The 27,500-nt window shown below is 51.4% G+C and overlaps 2 protein-coding genes across 4 annotated transcripts in view; one reads left to right on the top strand and one right to left on the bottom strand.

Annotated features, from left to right (window-relative positions):
• Nucleotides 1-1,272: 1,272 nt before the first annotated feature.
• Nucleotides 1,273-8,086, bottom strand: FOXA3 (forkhead box A3). 2 transcript variants are annotated; one of them, XR_013959242.1, is made up of 3 exons: nt 7,844-8,086; nt 1,580-3,020; nt 1,273-1,517 (listed from the first exon to the last, which is right to left on the bottom strand). XR_013959242.1 is itself a non-coding variant. In XM_080645427.1 (2 exons), exons 1-2 carry the CDS (start codon nt 7,910-7,912, stop codon nt 2,037-2,039), a joined length of 1,053 nt encoding a protein of 350 aa, XP_080501553.1. In that variant the 5' UTR covers nt 7,913-8,086; the 3' UTR covers nt 1,273-2,036. The 2 variants fall into 2 exon arrangements, 1 of the variants encoding a protein (XP_080501553.1); XM_080645427.1 differs by having other exon boundaries at nt 1,273-3,020.
• Nucleotides 8,087-8,837: 751 nt separating this feature from the next.
• SYMPK (symplekin scaffold protein) overlaps nt 8,838-27,500 on the top strand; it is a 38,701-nt gene continuing 20,038 nt past the window's right edge. For both annotated transcript variants that reach the window (XM_080643545.1, XM_080643546.1), the window contains exons 1-11: nt 8,838-8,950; nt 13,571-13,647; nt 14,122-14,245; nt 14,389-14,454; nt 15,692-15,745; nt 15,839-15,912; nt 18,639-18,765; nt 19,995-20,244; nt 22,069-22,239; nt 23,449-23,688; nt 27,221-27,375. In XM_080643545.1, coding sequence (XP_080499671.1) covers nt 14,141-14,245; nt 14,389-14,454; nt 15,692-15,745; nt 15,839-15,912; nt 18,639-18,765; nt 19,995-20,244; nt 22,069-22,239; nt 23,449-23,688; nt 27,221-27,375 — 1,242 coding nt within the window. In that variant the 5' untranslated portion in view covers nt 8,838-8,950; nt 13,571-13,647; nt 14,122-14,140. The remainder of the gene's footprint in view (nt 8,951-13,570; nt 13,648-14,121; nt 14,246-14,388; nt 14,455-15,691; nt 15,746-15,838; nt 15,913-18,638; nt 18,766-19,994; nt 20,245-22,068; nt 22,240-23,448; nt 23,689-27,220; nt 27,376-27,500) is intronic.

Here is a 27,500-nt window from a genome sequence, read left to right on the forward strand (position 1 = left end):
AGATATAGAGAGTGAGCAAACATTTTCAAAAAAAACAAGGGGCAGAGATAAAGGCACAGAGAGAAGGTTAGGGACCAAGTGCCACAGAGAGAGATGACATTAAGAGACAGAGATGGACACAGAAACTGGAAGAGACGTCACACACACACACACACACACACACACACACACACACACACGGATAAAGAGACGGCCTCTGGTCTTTGAATGACTGAACACATGGACGAGTGACAGAGCCCATGACCCAGGAAGATAAATGTGAACTAGAAAACACCATTTCAGACAACCGAACCACCTGCTCCCGGCTGGCTGGCTGCGTGACCTCGGTCCAGTCCCTCCCCATTCTGGGCTCAGTTTCTACCCTGTGAAATCAGGGCTGTCAGTGCACAGCTGTGTGCCAGAGAGCCATGTCCCCAGAACACCTGAGTGACAGACCTCAGTCTCAGAGCCGGGGCAGAGACCTGGAGGAACAGACACCCAGGCCCCAAAGCCTGAGGCCCCCAGAGGCCCTCAGTGGCCGAAGGAGGACCCAGCTCCTTCCCCACACCCCCACCTGCAAAAGCGACAGGCACACACCAGGGCCAGCCGACCCTCCATACAGCGGTGACAGGCACCCAGCAGACAGTCATTATATGTAAACACAAGCAGCCTCTCTTGTCAACAGACAGATGCTGACACAGATACACATGAAACACGGTGACAGGCGCACCTGCAACACAGCACAGTCACACACTCCTAACAGGGAGACCCAGAGAAACACACACACACGTGCAGACACACACGCAAGAGTCTGCTATCCTAGGGCACCCACAGTAAGCACCCACCAAAGTAGGAACAGACATACAAACCAACACCATGAGATAGAAACAATAGTAACAACACCCCACGGAACCTCAATAGACATAATGGTGACCCAGAGGCCTTCGAGCACACAGACACACACAGGCGCCAACACAGTCTCTTTCAATTAACACCTTGTTTGTCCCTTCTCCGCCTCAGAGTTGGAGGTGAGGTGTGTGTCTGCGGAGTGGGGGTGGGGAGATGGCCTTGGTCACTGCACAGCCACCTCCCCCTGCTGCCCTGGCCCCACTGCTGCGGGGGCTGCTATCTGTGAGCAAACTGTCCTTGGGGTCAGGGACAGCAAAGAGCCAAAGATCAGGTCGATGCCTCCCCTAGCCCCTCCCCCAGAGGCAGCCAGCTCTTGGGGGCAGGAAAGAGCAGTTCAGGTGTTCAAGTTCCACAGGGCCCACCCACCAAGGAAGAGACATTCTGGAAGAGGCAGAAACGGTGCCTTTAATGTTCAAACACAGCCAGTATCCCACTTCCCAGGCAAGAACCAGACTTCAGTAGAAATTCCCCACACCCTAGTGTCCTTCCTGGTTTCTCCTGAACCAGAGGGGCAATGGGCTCCAGAGCAAACCAAGGCATGTTCCTATCTCCATCCCGCACTCAACTCACACCCCAAAGAGACAGTGACATGGCCAACACAGGGGCTGTGGCGGCCGTCATGGTGCACACTGGTCCATCGGTATGTCGGCCAGCCAATATGGTGGCCATCAGAGCACCCAATGGACCAGACAGGTGTTATTTGGGATGGTGGCCAGCGTGGCACCTACTGTGCCAGGAAGCCCACCAAAAAGAAGTGATCACAGCGTCCAATGGGCCAATAAGATGCAACTGAAACAGCATCACCGTCACAACCCAAGGGTCAGCCACGGGGATGTCCATCAGTGTCCAAAGGGCCAACCACGAGGTCATCCCCAGTGCGGCCATCAGAGCTCCCAATGGGTCAACCAACAATATCAGTCACGTGGAGGTCTTCACAGTACCCCACGGCCCACCAAGGTGTCAAAGGCAGTGATCACAGTCCCCGATGGATTGACATGATGCCCACAGAAGCGGCGGTCACCACAGTGAGTAATAGACCAAGATGTTAACTGGCGGGGACAGGCCAAGTGTCACCAGGAGGACCAGGCCGGACGGCCTGATGGTATGAGCTACAACCACACCCCACCCGCCATGCTCCCACGCCCCTGCTAGGATGCGTTAAGCAGAGAGCGGGAATAGAGGCCCTGGTAGTACACCCCAGGCTCCCCACCCTCTGCCCCGTAGCCTCCAAACCCCACGTCCAGTTTGGGAGGCGCCGGCGTCTGTTCCGACATCAGGTTGTTGATGGAGAAAGGGTGGTTGAAGTTGTAGGGAGCATCCAGCTTCAGCTCCCCTGGGAGCTCCAGGCCAGTGAAATAGGGTGTGGAGGAAGGGGGTGAGCCACAGTCTAGAGCCCCCACATCTTCCCCACCCTGGGCCTCAGGCTCGGGCGGTGGAGGCTGGGGCTGGGGTGGAGAGGTGACCGTGGCCGCCGGGGTGGTGGTCGACGTGGCAGACCCTGCACTGTTCCTGGTGGCGGAGGTCCCGCTGCCCCCTTTCTTCACCTTCTCCTCCAGCTTGAAGCGCTTCTGGCGGCGCAGGTAGCAGCCATTCTCAAACATGTTACCTGAGCTGGGGTGCAGGGCCCAGTAGGAGCCCTTGCCCGGCTTGTCCGGGGAGCGCGCCACCTTGACGAAGCAGTCGTTGAAGGACAGCGAGTGGCGGATGGAGTTCTGCCAGCGCTGCTGGTTCTCCCGGTAGTAGGGGAAGAGGTCCATGATCCACTGGTAGATCTCGCTCAGGGTCAGCATCTTGCCGGGCGCCTGCTGGATGGCCATGGTGATGAGCGAGATGTAGGAATAGGGCGGCTTGGCATGTGCCAGGGACCGCCGGTACCCTTTCGGCATCTCTTTCCCATGCACCAGCCCCGGGCCTGGGCCCCCGTACCCTGAGCTGCTGCCTCCACCACTGCTGGCACCCAGGCCTGGGAAGGTGGGGCCCAGGGGCGCTGTGGGGGCTGGGGGCGCCAGGGGTCCTGAGGGCAGTGGGGAGGCAGGGAGCCCCCCGGGAGAATAGGGAGAGCTCAGAGGGTTCAGGGTCATGTAGGAGTTGAGGGGGGCCATGGTGGGCACTGGGGTCACTGGAGAGTAAACCTGCATGGAGAGAAAGAGAGATAGGGAGGGTCAGTGAGTCCCCACTCATTGCTGGACCCACTGTGTGTCCGTCTGTCTGTCTGTCTGGTGGCTTTCCATCCTTTTCCCCATAGACAGCTGTTTCTTGAAGTCTTTTTCTCTCATCCCTCCTCATGCACCCCTCCCTGATCCCACCCCCCAACCCCCACCCCCCACCCCCCATGCTCATGCTTCAAGAGTTCTCTAAGTGGAGACCAGGACACCCTGGGGAGTGGCCAAGGCCTTTTTAGGGTTTAGGGTGTCTATGAGGTCAAAGCTATTGTCCTGTAACACTAAGATGCCACTAGCCTTCTTCACGCTCCTTCTCTCATGAGCGCACAGTGGAGATTTCCAGAGGCCACGTGACCTGTATCGTGGCAACAGACCGAATGCAGAAGCCGCCAGGAGAACACAGCTGCTTCCTAGGGCGCAGGCCCTGAAGGGATCTGCACAGACGTAACAGTGCCACCCCTCTCGCGGGATGTTTTGAAATATACTCATTTTAATAAAAATACATTGTTTGCACTAACAAGTTATTGCTGCTTTGGAACTAAAGAATACATTTAAAATTTTTTCTCAGTTTTTATTTCTTACGTGGTAACCATTAAGTTATAACCCACACCAATGAAAACTGCTGGAGGGCCTCCATAATTTTTAAGAGTGGTAAGTGATCCTGAGACCGCCCCCCCAAAACTGAGACCTGCTGATTTACCCAATAATCTAATCTACATGTGTACTCTCCATCTCTGAGGTTATAAAATTACAGTTTTTAATTGGTCAAAATGTTTTGACTACCAGAAATCACATTTTAACCTCATATCATCTACTTACTATACATCAGCAATCTAAGACATCACCGTTTGTAAGCTGCAATATTACGTATCAGTCAGGATGGGAAAAAAACCCACTGCCGATTATAACCCCTAGACACCACCGGCTGTAAAACCCGTTCCGTTTTCAGAAACGTTCCAATGGTGAAAAAACGTGCCCTAGTGAAATACAGTAGACATTGATTGCTCTCTCTAACCCTCCACGGTCTTCCACCCATTCCACAAACAGTCACTGGCCACCTGCTCTGTGCCAGACCCTGCTCCCAGCCCTGTACGGAAAGCTTCCCTTTCATCTTCGCACTATGGGGAGCGCTATGATGATGCCCATTTAAAAAAAATAATAATTTTAAAGATATATATATTTTATTGATTTTTCACAGAGAGGAAGGGAGAGGAAGAGAGAGTTAGAAACATTGATGAGAGAGAAACATCGATCAGCTGCCTCCTGCACCCCCCCTGCTGGGGACGTGCCCGCAACCAAGGTACATGCCCTTGACCGGAATCGAACCTGGGACCCTTGTGTCCGCAGGCCGACGCTCTATCCACTGAGCCAAACCAGCTAGGGCGATGCCCATTTTACAGCTGAGCAAGCTGAGTCCCTGAGAGGCTGTCGGGTCACACAGCAAGGAAGGGGCACAAGTGTGATTGTGAATCCAGATGGGTGTTCTGGATGTTGCTCTAAGAGCAGTGACGGAGCGGACTGAAATGCCTGCTCTCCTGGAGCTGACAGTCCAGCAGGAAGTGAGCAAGATACGGACAATACGAAGCCTGGTGGATGGTACTCTCTCTCTTTCTGTGTCTATTTACTCCCTCCATCCGCTGTCTCCCATCCTCTCTCCTCCATCTGCCGGGCTACCCTGCTCCCTGCTCCGACCCAGCTGGGGTCTCATGGCATTGGGGGTGCTGCTCTAGCCCTGGCAGGAGCCAACGTTCAGCCCCTGTCGCTGTGTCTGCAGGTCCCAAGGTCCAGAGAGAAAAGGGACTGCCAGGGTCACTCCGGAAGTCAGGGACAGGTGGCAACCGACCCAGGTCTGAGTTCCAGCTGCAAACTCTCTCCTCTCTCACATGTCCATCCAGGTAGCGACTTGCTCCTGGTCTCTGACTCTCCCTGTCTGTGTAGGTATGTCTGCCCCTCTCCCTGTCTCAGTACCTCTGCGCTCCTTGGCCCTCACCTTCCGCTCCTTGGCCCTCACCTTCCCGTCTCTCCTCCCCACACTCCAGTTAGTCCTTTATCTCGCCCCATCTCTCTCCTCCCCACTGTCTTCCCCTCTGGCTTTCTCTGCTCAGGACTCTCCCCAACCCCTTCTCTCTCTCCCCCTCTCTCCACCCCTACCCTCTCTCTCCCTGTTTCTCTGGACCCCACTCCTCTGCCACCCCCATCTCTTTCTCCTTCAGCACACCTTTGTACCTATTTGCCTCCTTCCAACCGTCCCTATTACTCTCCCCCCAAGTCTCACACTGAAATTGAAGCCACAGCTACTCCCCTCCCCACGCACTGGTCCTCCCCCCTGGTTATCTGGCTTTGCCCCTCCCAGAATAAGAGATGAGGTGAGACTGTGACTGAGTCAGGGGATCCACAGAGCAAGTTCCTAAATCCCTCTGCAGTGCCCCTCCCCCTTTTCCAACTCAGTCAGACTTTCTTGTATCGCAGAGGAAGGCAGATTGGGACCCCAGGGCCTCTTTGCCTGGCTCCCCAACCCACCCGGAAGTCCTCCTTGAGGTCTGACCTCCAGCAGTCCGGCTGCCCTAATCCACCATAGGCTTTCCCACGCCCTGGGGCTGGGATGAACCCCAGTGTCCGGGTCTGAGCCGGATTTCCCGGCCAGGGCGGGGCTGAGGTTGTGGGGGGAAGCCCTCAGGGGACCTGCACCCCCACCCCAGGAGGGTGAAATTTCTCCCCTTTCATTTCCTTATTGTCTCTGGAGTTGGGTGTGACGGGGAGCAGAGGAAGGCAGTGTGAAACCAGAAGACTCCTTTCTAGTCCCAGTCTCTGCCCAGAACCTCACGCAGCCCCCCAACCCTCCAGGAGGCTTCAGGGTTTCCGTCTCTAAAAGGGGGGGGAGCAGTTGGACCCGCTGACCTGTGAGAATTGGAGGCCAGGGGGCACAATTTCCTTCCAGGCAGGGAGCCACCCTGGGGGTGAAACTATCACCCCCCAGCAAGACCGTGTGGAGGGCTAGAAGCAGTGTGGGGGACCTCTCACACTCAGTTGCTGAGTGAGTGCAAATGTTTCTCTCTCCACAGTCCTGACCCAAGTGGGGGAGGTGGCTCAGCTGAGGGGAAGGCTGGGAAACCCTCAGACAGTATTTCCCTCTCCAGCGCCCCAGATGTCAACTCTTCCAAAATATGTCCCCAAGTGCGGATCATCTCTAGACTGTCCCTCAATTTCTGACACAATTTCCACACAATTGTCCCCTCACCTTCAGATTGTGGCCCAAATAACAACTGCCCTATCCTAGACCCCCACAACTGACATACGATGTGCCCACCCAAACACTGATTTCTAGTTGGTTCCCTTAAATCATATTCCTAGACTCTGAACTCTCCGGGGTGGGGGGGGGGTTCAGCCGGGATTCCCCCACTACCTGGGAGCCTTCACCTCCAACCTGGTCTCTGCTTTCTGACACCTCCAACCACCGGGTCTCCACCTCTCAACACTTCCAAACCCCTCCCTGGTCAGCCTGCCCCACCCCACGTGCACCTAACACCTCCACAGCCCCAGGACTGGCCCCTCCCGGGCACCATGCCAAGCCCCGAAGGTCTGGGGATCCAAGAGTCCCACCCTACAGCTTCAAACCCCAGACCCATAACTCAGGCAGGTGGGGGCCCCTGTACAGCCCAGATCTCAGTCTCAGAGAGCTCAGCCACTCCAGCCTCCCTCCCCGACCTCAAGCCCACAGCCCCCTTCCAGGTGAGGAAGCTAAGCGTCCAGATCCCCATAACCCTCAACTAGGACCTCCTTCCCCCGCCACAATGTTGACTGTAGAGTGAGCTAAGGAGGAGTCCCGGCAGCAAGAGTTAGACTTGGGGAAGGACTCTTGTCAGCGGCGGTGAGGGAGTTAAGACAGACCCCCGCCCCCTAATCCAGGGTGGTCTAGCGAGAAACGGGGCTGGTGAGGACATTAGCAATTACTGGAGAATACAGAGAGGTGTGAAAGCTGAAACCCTCCAGCCCCAAGGAGGATCCCTGCTGAGGGTCTCTAAAAACAATGAAGCCAGTGAAGTTCAGTTGGAAGGAGTAAGGGTCAGGAGTAGAGATGGGGGTGGGGAATGGAAATTGACCCCTCTTCTACTCTCCCGCTCCCAGCTCTGACTCCATCTGGGCCCCCACCTAGCTGAACCCCAACTCTAACCCACCTGTTATTTCAGACTCCCCAAAACCAGTCTCCATCTCTTATTCCTGAGCCCTAACCCTTGTTTCTGACCTTACCTTCGATCGCACTCTATCCCTGAACCCCAATTGATTTCTACCCCAGAACCCACATCTTTAACACTGTATTCTAACCCTGAGCTCCCACCTCGGATTTCCCTTAATGGTGACCCCTTCTTCCATCTCTTAGTTCCTGTCCACCCCCACCCCAACCCCGACTTTGATCCCCTTCCTAATTGCCCAGCTCTACCCCTACCTACCTGCTATCCTGGAGGTCTGAGTCCTAGCTTTGGTTTGTTCCTGTGACTCCCTTGCATTTGGGGTCGCCCACATCCAGCCCTCACGTTTAAGCTGTGACCTGACCCTCGTCCAAGTTTTCCTGGCCCCCATTTACCCCTCACTCCGACGAGCCCGGGGAAACCGCGCTCCCGCGCCTGTCCCGGTCCCTGACGCCCAGACACCTGGTCTCCGAGTCTCCAGTTCCTCTACTCCTCAGCTCTAGTTGGGGCCCCCATTTGAGCCCACATCCCGGTCCTTGCCCCCATTTAAGCCCGCACCTCGATTCCTGACCCCCACTTCCCGCTCCGCCATCCCCGCGGACACACCTCGCCCGCCTCCGGGTAGTAGCTCCACTCCGCCAGGTCGTGGGCCTCCATCTTCACCGAGCCCAGCATCCCCCGGGCCTGCGCCCCCACCTGCCCCCGCTCCGGCCCGGGGGGAACCGAGCGCTCCGGATCCCTCAGCCCGCACGGCCCGCTTTCCGACCTGCACCCGCCCGTCCGACTGCCCAGGGTCCCCGCCGTCCCGGGCGCCGCGGGAGGCGGCCAAGCTTTATAGCCGGGACGCCCCCCCCCCGCCCCCGCCCTCCCCGGGCTCCCCTCCCGCGCTCGGACTGGGGCGCCCCCTGCGGGATTGCGAGGAGACAGACCTCAGGCGCCGGGAGCCGCAGCCCGCGGACCGCGAGCTGGACGTGGTTGAAGCGTGAGGGAGCTACTGGTAGGAGGCACCGCTGGTTACAGAGGCCCTGAGGGCAGAACTCGGGCCCTTCTGCCCCGGCGGGTTTCAACTTCTAGACGGGAGAGGGAGAGGAGCCAGAGCTCAGCATGACCGCCGGGAGGAAGGGGCCTCAGAGCGCGGCGGACTCCAGGGCTCCAGATACGCCGCCATCGGGATGGGTAAGAGACCCCGAAACCACATTCCCATTGGACGGGCTGGAACACGGACGCTTCCAACAGCTGGAAATGCTCCAAACTGTGCAAAGGGTCGGACCAAAGGTGGAGGCGATTGGGGCCTCCGCTCATACACCCCTCCGGCCCCAGACCACCTTCAAGACCTAGGAGCTACGCCACCCAGACTCTGCACACTCCCTCTACCACCAGCCGTCCAGGGACTCGGAACCACGGAACTCCATTTCCCAGAACCCTCTCTCCCGTCTCTTCCCGCGCCTCTGCCGAGGGACTACACTTCCCAGAAGGCACGACGTTCGAAGGCAGGAAACGAAGAGCCGCCCCGAGTCGTCTGGGCGGGGGCAGGAGGCCGCTCGCGCGGCTGGAGGTCGGGGCGGGCTCGGCCTGCTGCGCGGACTCCATTTCCCGGCGACCCCGCGCGCGCCGCGCGTGCGCCGTGCCGGGCGGCGAGCGGAAGATGGCGGTGGCGGCGTCAGGAAAGGGGTGCTGCTGAGGGTGCGCCACGGGACGGAGGCCGGAGCTGCGGTGAGCGGGGCGGGCGTGGGGGCCCAGGGCCCGGGGAGGAGGGACCCTGAGGCTGCAGGGCGCTGGCGGAGGGCTGGGGGCGCTTCGAAGACAAGGCAGCAGTGACGTTTGGGACCCCGATTTCTTCTGCTCAGGACCCTCCCGTGCTCCCCTCGGGGCAAAGTTCCAACGTGGCCCCCGAGGCGTGTCCGTCCCCGGCCGCAGCTCTGCCTCCGCTGTCTCTGCTCCTGCCTCACTTCGAATAGCCGCTCTGGCCTTTGGTTCCTCAAACACGCCATGCGCCTTCCGGCCTCGGGAGTTTTGCACATGCTGCCCCTCTGCCTGCAACATCCTTTCACCCATTCTGCTTGGCTAACTCCCATTCATCTTTCGGGTCTCCGCCAACGTCACTTCCTCTGCGAAGTCGTCCTTTCCTGTCCTCTGTCCCGAAATCTGCCTATTAAACGCTTTCCTAGGTCCCAGTTCATTTGCTTTGTGTCACATGTGATCTAATTTGGTTTTGGACCTTTATTTGTTTGGCTATTTGAATAATCAAATACCGTGAGCTCCATGGGGCCGGGACTGGGTATGTATTGTCACTGCTGCGTTCTCAGCACAGTGCTGGCCACACTGAAGATGCCCAGTTAATATTTGTTGAATGAATGAAAGATACTCTTGGGTCCATTCTGTATGTGAGGGTAGTTACCGTACTCCCAGGTGGGAGTGGGGCAGTGGTACTCCGAGTGGGGTACACCTGGAAGGAAGGGGAAACTGGTTGCTGGTAATAGCAAAAGGCTGCACCCCCCACCCCCCAGTGTTCTTTAATAGGAAGACTGGCAGGAAAAAAAAATTCACGTAATAAAAGACTATGCAGCTGTAAAAAGGAACGAGGGAAATCTTTACACACTGATATAGAGAGGGCTCCAGCATATACGAAGTGAAGGCAAATGAAAAGTGAGGTGGTGTTTATTATATACTTCCTTCTTATTAAAGCAAGGGAAATATGGATATAAACTTTAAAAAATAAAGGCTAAACCAGAAAGTGGAAGAGGAAGGACAGGTGAAAAAAGATGGGTGGATCTGAACATACCATCATGAAAAGAGTGGCAAGGTTCATCATGAGAAGCTCATCATGCTGGAATGGGCAACAGGGGTATGCTGGTAGTTGGGAGGCAGTGCCCCTTGGCTTGCATTCACAGACCTGGAGGGCAGAAGCAGTTCCTTTTAAAGAGGCAGTACAGCACAGCGGTGAGCGGGCTAGGCCTTACTCCTAGGTCTGCATCTTGCAAACTGTGGGCCTTTGGCCAGGGGACTTTACCTCCCTGGCTCAATTGGTTGGGTGTCGCCCCAGGTGTGGAAAGGTTGCTGGTTGATTCCTAGGCAGGGCACTTGTCAGGTTTCTGGCTCAATCCCCAGTAGGGGGTTTGCAGGAGGCACCAGATTGGAGTTTCTCACATCAGTGTTTCTCTCCCTCTTCCTTCCTCTCGCTCTAAAAATCAATAAAAATAATTTTAAAAAGTAGTACCTACCTGGAAGAGGTGGCATTGTGAGGTTAAATAAGTTCGTACATAATAGCGGTGAAGCCTGGCCGGTGTAGCTGAGTGGATTGAGTGTGGTCCCACGCACCAAGTGGTCACCGGTTCAGTTCCTAGTCAGAGCACATGCCCAGGTTGTGGGCTCGACCTTGGAGGAGGCAGCAGATCGAGGTTTCTCACTCGTAGATGTTTCTATATCTCTTCCATCTAAAATCAATAACATTTTTAAAGAAATGAAAAGAATCATTTTGTTAAAAAAGATTATAGTGGTTATTTTTCAAACATTCTAAATTTTTTAAGTATATTTTTATAAATTGATTTGAGAGAGGAAGAGAGAGGGAGAGAGAGATAGAAACATCAATGATGAGAGAATCATTGATCAGCTCCTCCTGCACGGCCCCACTGGGGATTGAGTTGGAAACCCCAGCATGTGCCCTGACAGGGAATTGAACTGTGACCTCCTGGTTCATAGGTCGATGCCCAACCATTGAGCCACACTGGCTGGGCTTCAAACATTCTAGCGCCAAAGGGTAGGGATACTAAGCCCAGTGACTGGGGAAGCCCTTTGGCATTCACTCAGCAGATAATTACTGAACACTTATTAGGTGTCAATTACTGTTCCATAGTAGGGAAATAGAAAGTAAATACACACATCTTTGCCCTCAGGGAGCTTACTAATCGGTAGTTCATTGATAAATGCCATGGAGAAAAATAAAGCAACACAGATGGGGAGGGAGAGGAAATTGAAATTTGAAATAGGGTGGTCAGGAAAGACCTCACTGCCAACGTATTTCAGCTGAAACCTGAAAGGAATGAGGAGGGAGAGAATTGGGCCAGTATCTGTAGAGGAGGAGTATTCCAAGCAGAAGGAAGAGAAGCACAAAGGTTTCGAGGAAGGGGCATGCTTGCCGTATGTAAGGGACAACAGGAGGCCAGAGCAGAGAGAGGTGAGGGAAATGAAGGCAGAGGTAGAAGGGGCCAGATCATAGGAGGTCTTCTAGGCCTTGGTGAAGATGTTGGCTTTGACTCGAAGCAAGATGTGGGGGTGACGGGCAGAAGGGAGACCAGGAAGCAGGCTATTGGCTAGTCATTCATTCAGCACATACCTGTGTACAGTATATATGTTCCTTTTAAAAGATGTATATATTTTTTAAAATATATTTTTATTGATTTCAGAGAGGAAGGGACAGGGAGAAAGAAAAACATCAATGATGAGAGAGAATCATTGATTGGCTGCCTCCTGCACGCCCCACACCAGGGATCGGGTCTGCAACCCGGGCATGTGCCCTGACCGGGAATCAAACCATGAAGTCCTGGTTCATAGGTCAACACCCAAACACTGAGCCACACCAGCTGGGCTCTTTTTTGTTTGTTTGCTTAAAATATATTTTTATTGATTTCAGAGTGGAAGGGAGATGGAGATAGAAACATCGATGAGAAAGAATCATTGATCCACTGCCTCTTGCATGCCCCCTACTAGGGATCAATCCTGCAACCCAGGCAATGTGCCCTTGACCAGAGTTGAACCTGGGACCCTTCAGTCCACAGGCCGATGCTCTATCCACTGAGCCACACCAGCTAGGGCAAGGTGTATCTTTTTTACCTTCCTCAAATTTTGTTTAACAGTTTATGCAGTACCCGTCAGATCTTTTCCCATGTACAGTAGCAGCTGTATTATCTCATACTAGTATTTACTAGGTGTACCAACTCATCTACTCTCAGGATAGTCCTGGGGGGTAAACACTGTTACCACCTCTGTTTCACAGAAGAGGAAACTGACTCTGGTCATTCTGTGTATTCATACACAAACTTGACAAAATGGATTGAATTGCACATATTCTGTGGTACAACAGGCTGCGTGGACATCTTTTGGTTTTTTCTTTTAATATATTTTTTATTGATTTCAGAAAGGAAGGGAGGGAGAGAGAGAGATAGAAACATCAATGATGAGAGAGAATCATTGATTGGCTGCCTCCTGCACGTCCCCTACTGGGGGGGAATCGAGCCCACAACCCAGGCATGTGCCCTTGTCCGGAATCGAACCTGGGACCCTTTAGTCCGCAGGCCAATGCTCTATCCACTGAGCCAAACCGGTTAGGGCTGCGTGGACATCTTTTTATGACACTACACCAAGACCCATCAACGTGTTTTTTGTTGTTGTTATTTAATCCTCACCTGAGGACATGCTTAGAAAGAGGAAGTGGTGGGGAGAGAGAGAGAAAAACATCGATTGGTTGTCTTCTGTATCCTCCCGACCATGGGTCCAACCCACAACCCAATTATTTGCCCTGACCAGGAATCGAACCCATAACACTTCGGTGCACAGACAATGCTCAACCAACTGAGCCACTTCAGCTGGCCCACCAAAGTGTTGTTGTTTTTTATCATTTCCTTTCTCTTCTACTCTCAGGGTTGGTTTCTTTCTTTTTAATATATTTTTATTGATTTCAGAGAGGAAGGGAGAGGGAGAGGGAGATAGAAACATCAGTGATGAATCATTGATCGACTGCCTCCTGCACACCCTCTACTGGGGATCGAGCCTGCAACCCGGGCATGTGCCCTTGACCTGAATCAAACCTGGGACCCCTCAGTCCGCAGGCCGATGCTCTATCCACTGAGCCAAACCAGCCAGGGCATCTTGCTTTTCTTAAGCATATATACACAGTTCCCTCTTTTGTAAAAAGGGAACACACAGTACACATTGTCTTCCCCTTGGCATATTTTCACTGAATGTGTGCTGAAGCCCACTGTTTATTAGTGTATGGAGATTGTCCTCGTTCCTTCTTCCACCTCCCTCATTCCTTTTACAGTTGCATAGTATTTGATTATGTAGATATATCATCGTTTTTTAGCCAGTCTCCTTACTTGAGAACGCTCAGATTACTAGTAGTCTTTTGCTATTAGGAAGAGTTTTGTGGTTGGTATCCTTCTTATTTGGTAATTGTGCCAGTGTAGCTTTGGGACAGATGCCCAAAAGTCTCCCCTCCCCACCCTACCCCACATTTTTTTCTTTAATTGATTATTTATTGATTTATTTTTATTTTATTAATTTTTAGAGAGAGAAGGAAACATTGATTTCTTGTTCCGCTTATTTATACATATCTAGGTTGTTCCTTGTATGTGTCCTGACCGAGGATCAAACCGGAAACCTTGGTCTATTGGGACAACACTCTAAGCAACCAGGTGAGGACACAGTATTGTTACCACCTTTTGAAAGACAGCGCCATAGCATTCTAGAAAGTGGCCGAAACGTAATGTATTTAACGCGGCCCTTTCTTGTGTATTGAGCACTTACTGTGCAGGATTCTGCAACCAGTCCCTGTTTTAGAAAGCTTGCTCTGGTGTCCAGTCCAGAGCATACAGCTCAGACGGAGAGACACTGAGGCCAGCGAGGGGGCTGCTGTGTGTTCACTTGTTCATCACTCAGCAGATGTTTGCGGTCGGTCCGCTGTGTGTAAAGTACTAGAGGTGAGGCTTGGTACTGCCTCTGACCCAAGAGACATCAGTCTCCCCCAAATTACAACCCTCATGCACACTTACAGTCTGAGACAGACCCTGAGACGGGGAGGGGCTTCGGAGAAGCCAACAGGCTGGGAAGGCGGGTTGAGCCTCTGTGGGTGGTGAGGGGAAGTTCCGGCCCATCTTTTCCTTCTCCAGGGCATACCGGACAGCAGCCATGGCAGGCAGCAGTGGGGACAGCATCACGCGCCGGAGTGTGGCATCACAGTTTTTCACGCAAGAGGAGGGGCTAGGCATCGATGTCATGACCACTTCAGAGAGAGTGAGCATGAGAGAAGGGCTTGGGGGGGGTGGGGCACAGCCCCTGTCTGGGCGATACACCCCCAGCTGGCAGAGCCCAGGGAGTGCTGAGGGGGCTGGGCTGGCAAGATTAGCACCACCACCTGCCTCTCCCCCTCCTTCTAGGTGGTTGATCTCCTGAACCAGGCGGCACTGGTCACCAGTGAGTCCAAGATCACACTGCTCAAACAGGTGAGGAGCAGGGGTGTTGCTGGGCAGGCAGGGCACCGGGAGGGGCATGGGAAGCCATGAAAAAGAAGACACTGGTGATAATAGCACTGTGTCCCCCTTCCAGCACTTAGGATATGCCTGCCGTGGTGCTCGGTGCTGTTCAGGCCTGCTCTCCTTTAATTCCCACCAAAGCTCTGGGAGGCAGGGTAATTTCATCCCCGTTTTAGAGGGAGAGAAGCAGTCTCAGAGCTTAAATATCAGCCCACGGTCACTCTGCTAGGAGCTGGATTCCAGCTCCAGATCCTGTGCTCTTCATCCTTCATTTCCTCCCTGCCAGGGTCCTGTCCAGTGGGGAAGACATGCAGGTCACGTGACAGTGAGGACCCAGAGTGAGCAGAGCTGGGGAGGAGGCGTCCAGGGGGCTGTGGAGCTCAGGGAGGGCTTTCTGGAAGGGGACATCTGAGCTGAGACAAGGACGGAAACCAGCCACGAGTGGGAGGGGGGCTTGAGAAGAGGCCACAATAGCTTGTGCAAAAGGCAAAGAAGACATGGAAATTTGTGCAGGGGTGTGGGGGTGTGGGGTGGTTCAAAACAGGATGCAGGTGGAGTTCAGAACCCCAGTCCTGCTACTTGCTCAGCATGAAGCCTTGTGTAACTGACTCCCCCTACCAGTAGAGTGGGGTACTGAGGGGCCATCCTCATGGGGGGTGCTATGAAGGTAACTCAACAGCAGCACCTTGGGTCATAGGAGCCAGGCCTGTGCTGGCGCTGGGCTTACATGAGAATGTCTGTGGGAGGCACTGATTCCAAAGAGCCTGGCAGGGCCAAGGGCCTCGGGCACGGGTTCCCGCTGTCATACGCGCCTGCTGGACCGTGGCCGTGCGGGTGGGGAGTAGAGACAGAAGGACAGTGGGGAGCTGATGACGGACGAGCCTCAGGAAGGCAGGAGCCCTGCAGCACGTCCCTCTCCTCTTCAGCCCCGTGCATATTGCGTACTCACTGTCCCCCAGGACGTGGCCTGGTAGGACCTTAATGAAGCTCCACAGCAGCCCTAGGAGTTGTGTGTGAGAGCCCCACTTACAGAAGAGACTCAGGAGAAGCCCCTGCCAGGCCACGGTGCGGAGTGGCAGAGCCAGGATTTGAACTGAGTCTTCTGTCTGCGGCCTACCCCATGCTCCTGTCCCCTACACTCTCCTGTCTGCACCGATAGGACCCTGGTTTTACATGGGTGTTCCTCCCCATCCCCATCTCCTTCCAGGTCCAGGAACTGATCATCAACAAAGATCCCACGCTCCTGGACAACTTCCTGGATGTGAGTGACTGATGGGAGAGAGAGGGTGTGGGGCAGGGGTGAGGGGATGGATCCTGGTACGACCCTGACACCCCTTCTTCCTGATGTTGGCAGGAGATCATCGCTTTCCAAGTAGATAAGTCGATTGAAGTGCGCAAATTCGTCATCGGCTTCATCGAGGAGGCATGGTATGGGGCGGTGCAGGGAGCCCCTGGGAGTGCCCCTGGAGTCACCCTCTGTAGCTCCCCACCTGGCCCTGCCCTCAGAGCCTGCCCTCCGCTTCCTAGACTCAGTCTCCTTCCCACGGATAGATTCCCCAGCAAATAAGTCAAAGGCTTGGAGTTGTCGGGGATAACCTGCTTCTCCCACACGTCACCTACATCAGTGAGGACTGCTGGCTGTGCCTTCAAAATGTAAACAGCATTTGACCATTTCTTTTTTTTTTTTTTTTTTAATATATTTTTATTGATATTTCACAGAGAGGAAGGGAGAGGGATAGAGAGCCAGAAACATCGACGAGAGAGAAACATCGATCAGCTGCCTCCTGCACACCCCCCACCGAGGATGTGCCCGCAACCAAGGCACATGCCCTTGACCGGAATCGATCCTGGGACCTTTCAGTCCGCAGGCCGACGCTCTATCCACTGAGCCAAACCGGTCTTGGCGCATTTGACCATTTCAACCGCTTCCCTTGCTATCACTCCAGCCGCCATACCTGCTCCTGGGCCACCTCAGTGGCCTTGTGAGGCCTCCCCCTCCACTCCCTTCTTTGTTTACCTGAGGTGAAATTCACATGACAGACAACTAACTATTTTTAAGTGAACTCTGCAGTTGCATTGAGCACATTCAGAATGTAGTTCCAAAACACTTTAATTCCCCGAAAGGAAACACTGTTCCCATCGCCCGCTTCCTCCTGCACTAGGCAGACAGAGGGATCCCGCCAAAATGTGATGGATCTGGGCCCTCCCTGCTCTCAGACCTCCTGGCCACAGTCTCACTTAGATTGAAACCCACGCTCCTCACCCTTGCTCTTCCTGGGCCTCTCTCATCTTCTCTCACATCTCCTGGCCTCCCTGCTGTTCCTCAGAAAATGCTGCTCTGCTTCATAGCTCCTCTGCTTGCAACAGTGTATCTGCAAGGAACCTCACCTCCAGGGAGCCCCCTGGCTCACACCCTCCCTTCCTCTGTCTTCCTCAGCAAGCCCTTCCTGGCCTTGCCAGCACAGCCCACTCCTCTGGCACCCCTTCTGCACTCTTCTTTATTTTTAAAATATATATATTTTTATTGATTTCAGAGAGGAAGGGAGAGAGAGAGAGAAACATCAATGATGAGAGAGAATCATTGATGAGCTGCCTCCTGCACGCCCCCCACTGAGGATCAAGCCCACAACCAGGTTTGTGCCCTGACTGTGAGTCAAACCGTGAACTCCTGGTTCATAGGTTGATGCTCAACCACTGAGCCCCGCCGGCCAGGCTGCACTCTTCTTTAGAGTGTTCTTGGCGTTACCTTGATGCATCCCCACAAGCATGTCAGCTCCCTAGGGCAGGACTTCTCTATTGCAGACCCTGTATCCCAGTGGCTAGAACAGTGTTGGCACATAGGAGGGGCTGGCTGTGTATTCGTTGAGCAAGAATTTAAATCAGAATAGTCACCCTGTGGAATGCTTACTCTGCCACACACTCTTAACTCCCTCCTGTCCTCTGTGGTCGCCTGTCATCTTCACCGTAGCCTTGGGGATGGAGACTTTCTTTTCCTCCTTTGATGGAAAGGGAAACTGAATTTTAAAGGGACTTGCTCAAGCTGAGTCATTTCTTCATTAAACATTTACCAGATGCTTTGTGACTGAGAAAATAGCCTTTATTTTGTGAAGTTTCTCATCAGGCACTGTACTAAATGCTTTACCCACTTTGTTATTCAACTCTCAAAAAAATACTATGCATTTTGGCCCATTTAACCAAAGATAAAACTGACTCAGAAGAAGTGAGTTTCTTGAGGCCACACAGCAGCATGTGGCCGGGCTAAGATTCTAAGCTGGGTGGGTAACACCATTGCCCAAATTCTCAACCTCCACCTGTAACTCGGAGAATTTGTTTCAGAGTTGCAAAAACCCCCAGCAGAACAATTTACTCAGCGGCTGTGTGCGACTAGCCTGCGATGTGCCAGGCATCCGTGCAGGCTGAGGAATATAACTGAGTAAAAACAGGTTTTGTTCCCGCTTTCATGTAGCTGACAGTTGAGTTTCTTATTTTTTGACTGGTTAGCTTCAGGTTGTAATGTGCTGGGAAAAGGATATTTATGTTCTGAGTTCTAGGTGTGGCCTTCTTTAAGTTCTTTATTATATATATTGAAGGCCTTCCATTCTTTCCTTCAGCAAAAAACGAGACTCTGCTAGTGCTCAGACTGAAAAGGGTCCCTCCCCTCATTCAGAGCCCTCAGACTTAGGTAAACAAACTAGTAAACAAAACGAGTGGTTACGTAAAGCAAAGGGTTTTGACGTAGTAATAATGGCTAATAGTAGTCAAATGCTGTCTACACTCTTCTAAGCACGTCACATGTATTGCTGCAGTTTTCACAAGCTATGAGGTAGGTACTATTTTAAATGAGACAAAGTTGGTTGCCCCGATTCATACAGGTGTCTAGCTCAGTTGCCCCTTATTTGAACCGCAGGGGTCTATTAGGGCAAAGTGGGGGTTGCATGAGCAATGTAGATAGAGGGTTCAGGGGCAGCTGTGTCCGCAGGTGCCAGCCACTGTTCTCAGCGTCCGGATGTGCTGGCAAACGAGAGGTGCACTCCCTGCCTTTGCCCCCCTCCACTCCTGACACACTGACCCTGACTTCCTTTTCCTCATGGAGCCCAGGTTCCTTTCACCTGCCCAGAAACGGACTTGATTTGCCCTTTTTCCTCCATCCCCAGCAAGCGAGACATCGAGCTGTTGCTGAAACTGATCGCGAACCTCAACATGCTCCTGAGGGACGAGAATGTGAATGTGGTGAAGAGGGCCATCCTCACCATGACCCAGCTCTACAAGGTGGCCCTGCAGGTGGGAGGCCTCCCCGCCCGGGGGCATCCGGGCCTGACCCGTCGTATTTGCAGACTCATCTGGTAGAGTTCAAAACCAGGGTCAGATCAGATTCTTTCTGAGCAAGCGGTGCTGTTGGTCTTTGGGAACAGACAACAAGGAGTCTAATGTTAATGTTGTCTAATGGTCAGGGACCACCATGAACCCATTCTTTATACGTTTTTGCATTCAGCAAACATTCCCCAAGTTGCTCTTCTGTGACCAAGATGGGCCAGTCCTGCCATCATGGTGCTCATGGCCCAGTGCGGGAGACATACCCTAATTAAAGAATCACAGGGCCCTGGACAGTGTGGCTCAGTTGTTTTGAGTATCGTCCTATGCACTGAAAGGTTACTGGTTCGATTCCTGGTCAGAGCATATACCCAGGTTGTGGGTTCGTACAGGAGGCAACTGTATCTCTGGTTGGGGTTCGTACAGGAGGCAACTAATCGATGTTTCTCTCTTGCATCGATGTCTCTTGTCTCTCCCTCTCTGTTCTCTCGCTCTCCCTTTCCCTCTCTCTCTCTAAAATCAATAAAAACATACTTTTTAAAAAATCACAGAAATATTAATTTGGGTTGTAGTAAGTGCTGTAAGGAAAAGAACACTATGTTGTATTCATTAACGATCATGTAAAGATGAATTCTTTTAGTCTCTGCCTCCACCTCTTATGGTCAGCATTCTTATTCCTTTGTCTTGCTTAAGATTTGAGCCTTCATCACTCTGGGTGGTCACTGTCTGTGAACCTCATGTGGGCAGGACCAGATCTGTCTTGATCACCACTGGTCCTGTCCCCAGTATCCCTTAGCACAGGGCTGGGGACAGAGTTGTAATCCAGTAAGTGTTTCCAAATGAATTTTTTTTGTTTGTTTTTGTTAATCTTCACCTGAGGATATTTTTTCCATTACTTTTCAGAGAGAGTGGATGGGAGGGAGAGAGAGAGAAAAACATCACTGTGAGAGAGACACATCAACTGGTTGCTTCCTACACGCAACTGACGGGGCAGGGAGCAAACCCGCAACCCAGGTAGGTGCCCTTGACCGGGAATCGAACCGTGACCCTTCAGTCTCAGACCGACTCCCTAACCACTGAGCACACTGGCCAGGGCCACGTGAAATTTTCATCATCATTTATGGACATCTGGGTGTGGAAGAGCTGGCGACTGATGTCCCCATTTCTCTGTCTGTGCGTTCCTCCCTGGCCCCTCACAGTGGATGGTGAAGTCACGGGTCATCAGCGAGCTCCAGGAGGCCTGCTGGGACATGATGTCCGCCATGGCCGGGGACATCATTGTGCTGTTGGACTCCGACAATGATGGTGTCCGTACCCACGCCATCAAGTTCGTGGAGGCCTTCATTGTCACCCTGTCGCCCCGCATGGCTGACTCAGAGATACCCCGACGCCACGAGCAAGACATCAGCCTGGACCGCGTGCCGCGTGACCACCCCTACATCCAATACAGTGAGCGCCCCATCAGCTGTGCCATCTGTCACTCACTTCCTCTTCCTCCTCCCTTTCTTGGTTTTTAATTTCTGGAGACAGTATAATGCCATGCTTAAGCGCCTGAACACTAAATTCAAATCCCAGCTTCACCACTTACATATACTCCTGTATGAACTTGAGCACGTTCCCTCGCCCTGAACTTCATTTTCTCTGTGAAACGGAGGTGATGGTAATACCCTTTCACTGTTGGTAGTGAGGCTCCAGGAGGAGGTGAGTGCTCAGTAAATGCTAGTTTTTCCTGTTGCAAATTACGAAAGTAAGATGCTGATACCACTAAGTGTTGAGCAATGAATGTGGAGGGTAAGAGGGAGAGTACCCCCGGTCTTGCTTCCTAGCGGTAAGTACTGCTAGGAATACTGTCTCCTTCAGACGTTTCCATGCAAAGACAGACACCTGCCTGTATGTGTTCCTAGTTTCCACGTTTGGTGACTTTTTTTTTGTTTACAGAAAACAGGACATGCTTTAGATTTCCAGCTGAGAGATATTAGAGTGTAGTGGCTTGTGTTTGAATCTCTGCTCTATTGGGCCAGCGCCCTATTCTGTTTCTTCATTGGTCATTGGGGGTCATTATATACTTTAGGGTGAGTAATTAATATGGCTGGCATAGTAAGCATTCCTCCACTGCTGCTGTTCTTCCATATTGTTTGACAACCTTTTTAACTCAACGATATTATCTTAAGTTTTATCTTTCCCTATGAAAATCATGTTCATCCTGGCTGGTGTTGCTCAGTGGATAGAGCATCAGCCCACACACCAAAGGGTAACGGGTTCAATTCCCAGTCAAGGGCACGTACCTAGGTTGTGGGTTCGATCCCCAGCCCTGGTCACCTGGTCAGGGCACATGAGGGAGGCAACCAATCAATGTGTCTCTCTCACATCCATCTCTCTCTCTCTCTCTCTCTCTCTCTCCTTCTCCCTCTCCCTCTCCCTCTCCCTCTCCCTCTCCCTCTCCCTCTCCCTCTCCCTCTCCCTCTCCCTCTCCCTCTCTCTCTCCCCCTCTCTCTCCCCCTCTCCTCACTCCCTTCCACTCTCTAAAACTAAATGTTATCCTCAGGTGAGGATAACAAAAAAAAATCATGTTCAGTTGCTATACAATATTCCATAGTATGGTTACATCCCATTCTATTTTTTATTTATTTATTACATTTTTATTTATTTAAGAGGGGAAGGGAGAGGGAGAGAGAGAGAAACATCAATGATGAGAGAGAATCATTGATTGGCTGCCTCCTGAGCTCCCCACACAGGGGATGGAGCCTGCAACCTGGACATGTGCCCTGACTGGGAATCAAACCATGACCGTCTGGTTCATAGGTCGATGCTCAACCACTGAGCCATGCTGGCTGGGTTTATTCAGTTTTTTATCCAGTGTTTTGCAAAGAAAGATAACCAACAAAGTTATGAAGGGTTAACTTTTGGGGACTGGGTCAAGGAGAGTGGTGGTACAAAGGACTCTGAGTTCTCTGTGTGTACGTACACATGTGTAAGTGCTCATCGTTTACATCAACACAGTTCATCCAGTCAGATTCTGGTAGTTGGATATTTAAAATTATTTCATGTTTTGAGCAGTCTCATCACTACATCTTTATACTCATTAAGTCTCATAAGACTCATCAGTACTACATTTTCTGTTTTTCAGCCAATCACAGCCATCCATGTACAAGGTCGCTCTCCTTTTGGCCCCAAAGGCTGCTCTCTCCAGAGTCCTGGGAGAAAGGCTCCTCCTAACTGGTTCCCTTCTCTCTCTCTCTCTCTCTCTCTCTCTCTCTCTCTCTCTCTCATTAGACGTGCTGTGGGAAGAGGGTAAGGCAGCCTTGGAGCAGCTCCTCAAGTTCATGGTGCACCCCGCCATCTCCTCCATCAACCTGACTACAGCGCTGGGCTCCCTCGCCAGTATCGCCCGCCAAAGGCCCATATTCATGTCTGAGGTGATTCAGGCCTATGAAACCCTGCATGGTAGGTTGGTCCCCCCCTCCCCCACTACCCCGGCCGTTGGCTCTTTGCTGAGGAAATGTGAGCGCTAGGTAGTGGGCTCCTGAGAGATTCGTCATTAATCTAGTAGGTGGTGGACACAAAGAAGGGCTCTCTAGGTTACACAGGAATCTTTCTGTTGCGTGTGACAAGCCTGGTTCAATGCTGGCTTTACTGTTGAGGTACATGTGGGTGAAATGACAAGATGTCTGTGAAATACCTTAAAATATTCCAGCCTCTCCTCCCTCCCCCCAAAAAGCAGGGAGGATACATGTGTCAAAATAAGCAAAACGTTGATGGGTACATGGTGATTCATTGTACATTTTCTCTGCTTTTGTGCACATGTCAAAACTGGAAAGTTGAGATGTGAGTGCGTGCAGATCATGGCTCTGTCTCTATATGTTGGTTTATTTCCTCCATGTTGGGGTCCTTCTGTGTCTCTTTCCTTGGGGTAGCAAAGATGGCCCCCAGTAGCTCCAGGCTTCCATTCTGTTCACTTGGCAACCCCAGGAAGAGAGAGTGTCTCCTTTCCAATCATTCCAGCAAAAGTCCATGACCTGATGTTCATTGTTTCTGATTGGCCGAGAAGAAATTACAGGCCTATATCTGAACCAATCACACTGGCCAACGGGTTGCTGCGATCTTACTGGCCCTGAGGCTTTGCCCATTTGGACTGAGCATGGAGCCAGGGTGGTTCCCTCAAAGGAGAATGGGAGTGTTGTTGGCCGAGGAAGGGGGGAAGGACGCTGGGCAGGCAACATTACAGGCATCCTCTTTTGCTCTGGAGCAGGGGAGGCTCGCTCATCAAGGTGACTATTAGGCATTCCAGAGTCGTTCTGGTGGCAGGGACCCACAGTGAACTGTGGGAGCAGTTCTGTTGGGACATTCTGGAGGTGAAGGTGATGGTTGTAGTCATCCCCAGGGGAGGCATATTGGGATTTCCAGCCCAGAGATGGAGGGAGATGAGACTTTATGTGTAATAGGGAAGGGTAAGTTTTCTCTTTGGATCAGGTTGTAACACTGATGAAAACCTCTCAGGGGTTTTAAGCATAAGCTTGTATAGAGGGAAAGCTACACATTCGGTCTGAGGTGAAGGAACTTTCAGGAGATGCCTGCAAGCACTGCGGGGGCTTGGGAAGTGAGACTGAGGCCCGCGAGCTCCGTCCACAGCAGAAACCTCCCGTTTCTCCTCAGCCAACCTGCCCCCGACGCTGGCCAAATCTCAGGTGAGCAGCGTTCGCAAGAACCTCAAGTTGCACCTGTTGAATGTGCTCAAGCACCCGGCCTCCTTAGAGTTCCAGGCCCAGATCACCACCCTGTTGGTGGACCTGGGCACACCTCAGGCTGAGATCACCCGCAACATGCCCAGCAGCAAGGATGCCCGCAAGCGGCCGCGAGATGACTCGGATTCCTCGCTCAAGAAGATGAAGCTAGGTGAGCTGAGGAGCCGGGCGGGGCCTGGCAGGAGGGGTGACAGGGACTGACAATAGTTAAAGTGTTTCAGTTACTTCATTAAACTAATCTCCATTTTTATTAATATTATAAGTTACATTGTGTAAATGTGATGACATAAATGATATCAAAATAGAGTTATTAAAGTGTAGTGTATACTCTATTTTTTAAAAAAATATATTTTATTGATATTTTACAGAGCAGAAGGGAGAGGGATAGAGAGTTAGAAACATCGATGAGAGAGAAACATTGATCAGCTGCCTCCTACACACCTCCCACTGGGGATGTGCCCACAACCAAGGTACATGCCCTTGACCGGAACCGAACCTGGGACCCTTCAGTCCGCAGGCCGACGCTCTATCCACTGAGCCAAACCGGTTAGGGCTGTAGCGTATACTCTAAAGTAATTATGAATTATTTAAATTATACAGAAAGAAACAGAATAAAAATAGTCTCCCTCTTGCCCCTCTCCCCAAAAGTAACCACTCCCCAAGTATTACACTTAGCCTTATATGTGTAGAATTCTCCTTTTATTTCGTTTAAGTAGATTTTTTTTTAAGTAATTTTTAATGGTCACATGACTTATCAATAGTATCAATCATGGCAACCTTCCTGACTCAAAAATTTTTTAAAAATCACTTATGCTTGTTTCTAGAACATGTATGAAAGAATCATGTGTGCGTGTGGGGTTTTTTTGTTTTGTTTTTTTTTTTTCATTAAAAAATATAAGGAATTAATTTTGATATAAGGAGTCAGGTAGAGACCTATTTCCCTCCCCCCCCCCCATTATTAAGCATACAAAACAGTGTTCTATACATTAATTTACTGAGTAACCATCTAGGAGCTCATTCTATATCTGCACATAGAAATCTACTGCATCCTTTTAATGGTGGAGTAACTGTCTGGAGTGCATGTGGGCTGTTTTAACGAGTCCCCTGACGATGGACGTTTCGTGTTTTAACGTATAAAGATTTCTATAGTGTAACAGGCTTGCAAATGTTTCCAGTCACAGGACAGTTCCTAGTAATGGGACTGGTGGGGCGAAGGTTTTGTGCACCAATAATTTAAAGTTATTGTTTGTGCACCAATAATTTAAAGTTATTTTTTGTGCACCAATTTTGTTTTTTATTTCTTTGAACTTTTTATCTTGAGATAATTTTGAGCTTGCAGACAAGTTATAAGAATAGTACCAGAACCTCCTGTGTACCCTTCCTGAGGCCGGATCCTCCATGGCATTTCACTGTCATGTTTCTTTGTCTCCCTGGTCGCTTCCTCGGCCTTGCTCTTTCACCTTGACATTGTGGAGAGTCCAGGACAGCTGTTGGGTAGGATGCCCTCCCTGTGGGTCTGTCTGCTCTTGCCTCCTGAGCGCCTTATTCAGGTTCTGTGCCTTTGGCAGGAACAATGCAGAAGCGGCGCCCTGACTGCCTGGCATCAGGGGGCACAAGGTGTCGGTCTGTCCCATTTTGGTGATGGGAACTTTGGTCGCTTGGTTTCTCTGGTGTAGAAGTACCCCTTTTCCCTTTGTACATCTGAGCTGAGGGAGATACTGTGTAAAATACCTGTTTCTCTTCAGACTTTGACCTAGGGGTCTTAACATCCATTGAGGATTGCTGTCTGCATCTGTTATTGCTATAATGGTTACGAAAATATTTCCTTCTGTATTTATTAGTTGGAATTCTGCTATAAGGAAGGGTTTTCTTCTCCCCACTTTATTACCAGTATGGATTTGTGGATTCTTATTTATTCTCTGGGTTATGATCCATTACTGTTGGATTAATTTTGTTGCCCAAATTGCCTTATATTGAGGCTTTGAGCTGGTTGCTGTGTCCCTTTAATGTGCTCTATAAGTTTTGTTTTTAATTGATTTTAGAGAGAGAAACATCGATAGGTTGCCTCCTGCACACACCTGTATCGGGATCGAACCTGCAACCTGGGGACGTGCTCTGACCTGGAATTGAACCCACCACCTTTTGGTATACAGGATGACTCTCCAACCAACTGAGCCACTCTGACCAGGGCCTATACGTGTTTTTGTGGGGTTTTTTTGAGTGTTCTTTATTTTTGACGTAAGATATTCTGGACTCATTTTGTACTTTCCTTACCCTAGCCTTGGAATCAACCATTTCTCTAAGGAGGCCTGGTTTCTTTTAGATATGGAATAGTTTCAGATATCAAATCTGGGGTGGGGGGGGACGTGGCACGGATTAAATCTGTGCCCATTGCTACTGGGTGCATTTAAATAAATGTGTGATGCCCATTGCCAAACTGTTTTCCAAAAAACTGCACTGGGGTTTACACGCTCCACTCTTACCAGCCCTGGACAGTCTAAAACCTCTGGGTATAAGCCGTACCCTAGGTTTATTTGCTTTCTTGCTTGAGTTGGAGTCAGGCTACACACTGTTTTACATTTATTATCCATTTGCATTTCTATGAAGTGCCCATTATTGAGCTGTTCAACCTTTTGTAATTAACTTACATGTGACTTTGGTTAATGCAATATTACAAGTTACTTAAATCATCATCCTGTCGAACATTCCAGTTTTTCCATTTTTATAAATACAACTTGAAGGAACATGATTGTTCGTGAACGCTTTTTTTCCAAGGTTCACGTGATCAGTGTTTTTCCTTGAGCCAGAACCCCTGTGCTTGTATTCAACCAGCCTGTCACTACTGACGGAGACTGTTTCTCCTCTCTGTGCTGTCAGTGCCGCAGTGAATTCTCTCTACATTTTACCTTGAAAATAGTTAGACGTTTTTAGGGTGGATATCTAGAAGTGGAATTGGCTCTGTTGAAGAGGTGTGCACATTTAAAATTTTGACTTAATAACAAATTGCCGTTCCAAAAAGCTGTACCAGTTTACATTTCCACAGTCCACACCCCTACCAACAACTGTCATACCAACCTTTTCTTTTTTAAATATATTTTTTATTTCAGAGATGAAGGGAGAGAGAAACATCAACAATGACAGAGAATCTTTGATTGGCTGCCCCCTACTGGGGGGATCGAGTTCACAACCCGGCATGTGCCCTGGCTGGGAATCAAACCTGCAGTCCCTTGGTGCCTGGGACGATGCTCAGCCAACTGCGCAGCACAGGCTGGGCAACCTTTTTATTGTTGTGTCCGTCATAGAGGCAAAAATGCTCTTACTGGGTTGTTTGCATTTCCCCGAACCTGGTGACGTTGAGCACTATTTCAAAGATAGAGGTTTTTAAACAGTAAAGCTCTGGAAATTATTAGTTAACCAGTTTTTATCTTCTTGGAGCTTAGTGTGATCAGCTGGGCTGGGCTGACTTGGTCCCATTTCCCAGATGAGAACTGAGGCCTGGAGACAGGCAGTTAGTTCCCCAGGGTCATACGGCCCCTTGATGGCAGAGCCAGGCCTGCAACCAGGTCTTCGTCCACTGCACTGCTCCTGGCTGCTGAGGCTGTGGAGGCAGGGGCCGCTGGCTCCCTGGGAGGAGGGAGGACCTGCTTCCTCTCTAGAGCCAGCATCTGTCTCCTCTCTCCCAGAGCCCAACCTGGGGGAAGACGACGAGGACAAGGACTTGGAACCAGGCCCATCGGGAACCTCGAAGGTCTCAGCCCAGATCTCGGGCCAATCAGACACAGACATCACAGCCGAATTCCTGCAGCCTCTGCTGACACCCGACAATGTGGCCAACCTGGTGAGGAAGGGTGGGGCCGTTCCCCACAGGGCAGGGAGGAAGGGTCTGTAGTCCTCTTCCTGCCTCCACTCCACACTCTCACCTCTGCAGATGGCATCAGTCCTGAAACACCCTCTGTTCTAGTT

This window comes from Plecotus auritus (genome assembly GCF_963455305.1).
Source record: "Plecotus auritus genome assembly, chromosome: 10".
Lineage (NCBI taxonomy): Eukaryota > Metazoa > Chordata > Mammalia > Chiroptera > Vespertilionidae > Plecotus > Plecotus auritus.

Bases quoted from the DNA above. Each gene is read 5' to 3' on its own strand.
- FOXA3 (XM_080645427.1), bottom strand. From the start codon at position 7,912: ATGCTGGGCTCGGTGAAGATGGAGGCCCACGACCTGGCGGAGTGGAGC. The intron at 3,021-7,843 runs GTGTGTCCGCGG...CTCTCCATGCAG, and splicing joins ACTACCCGGAGGCGGGCGAG to GTTTACTCTCCAGTGACCCC.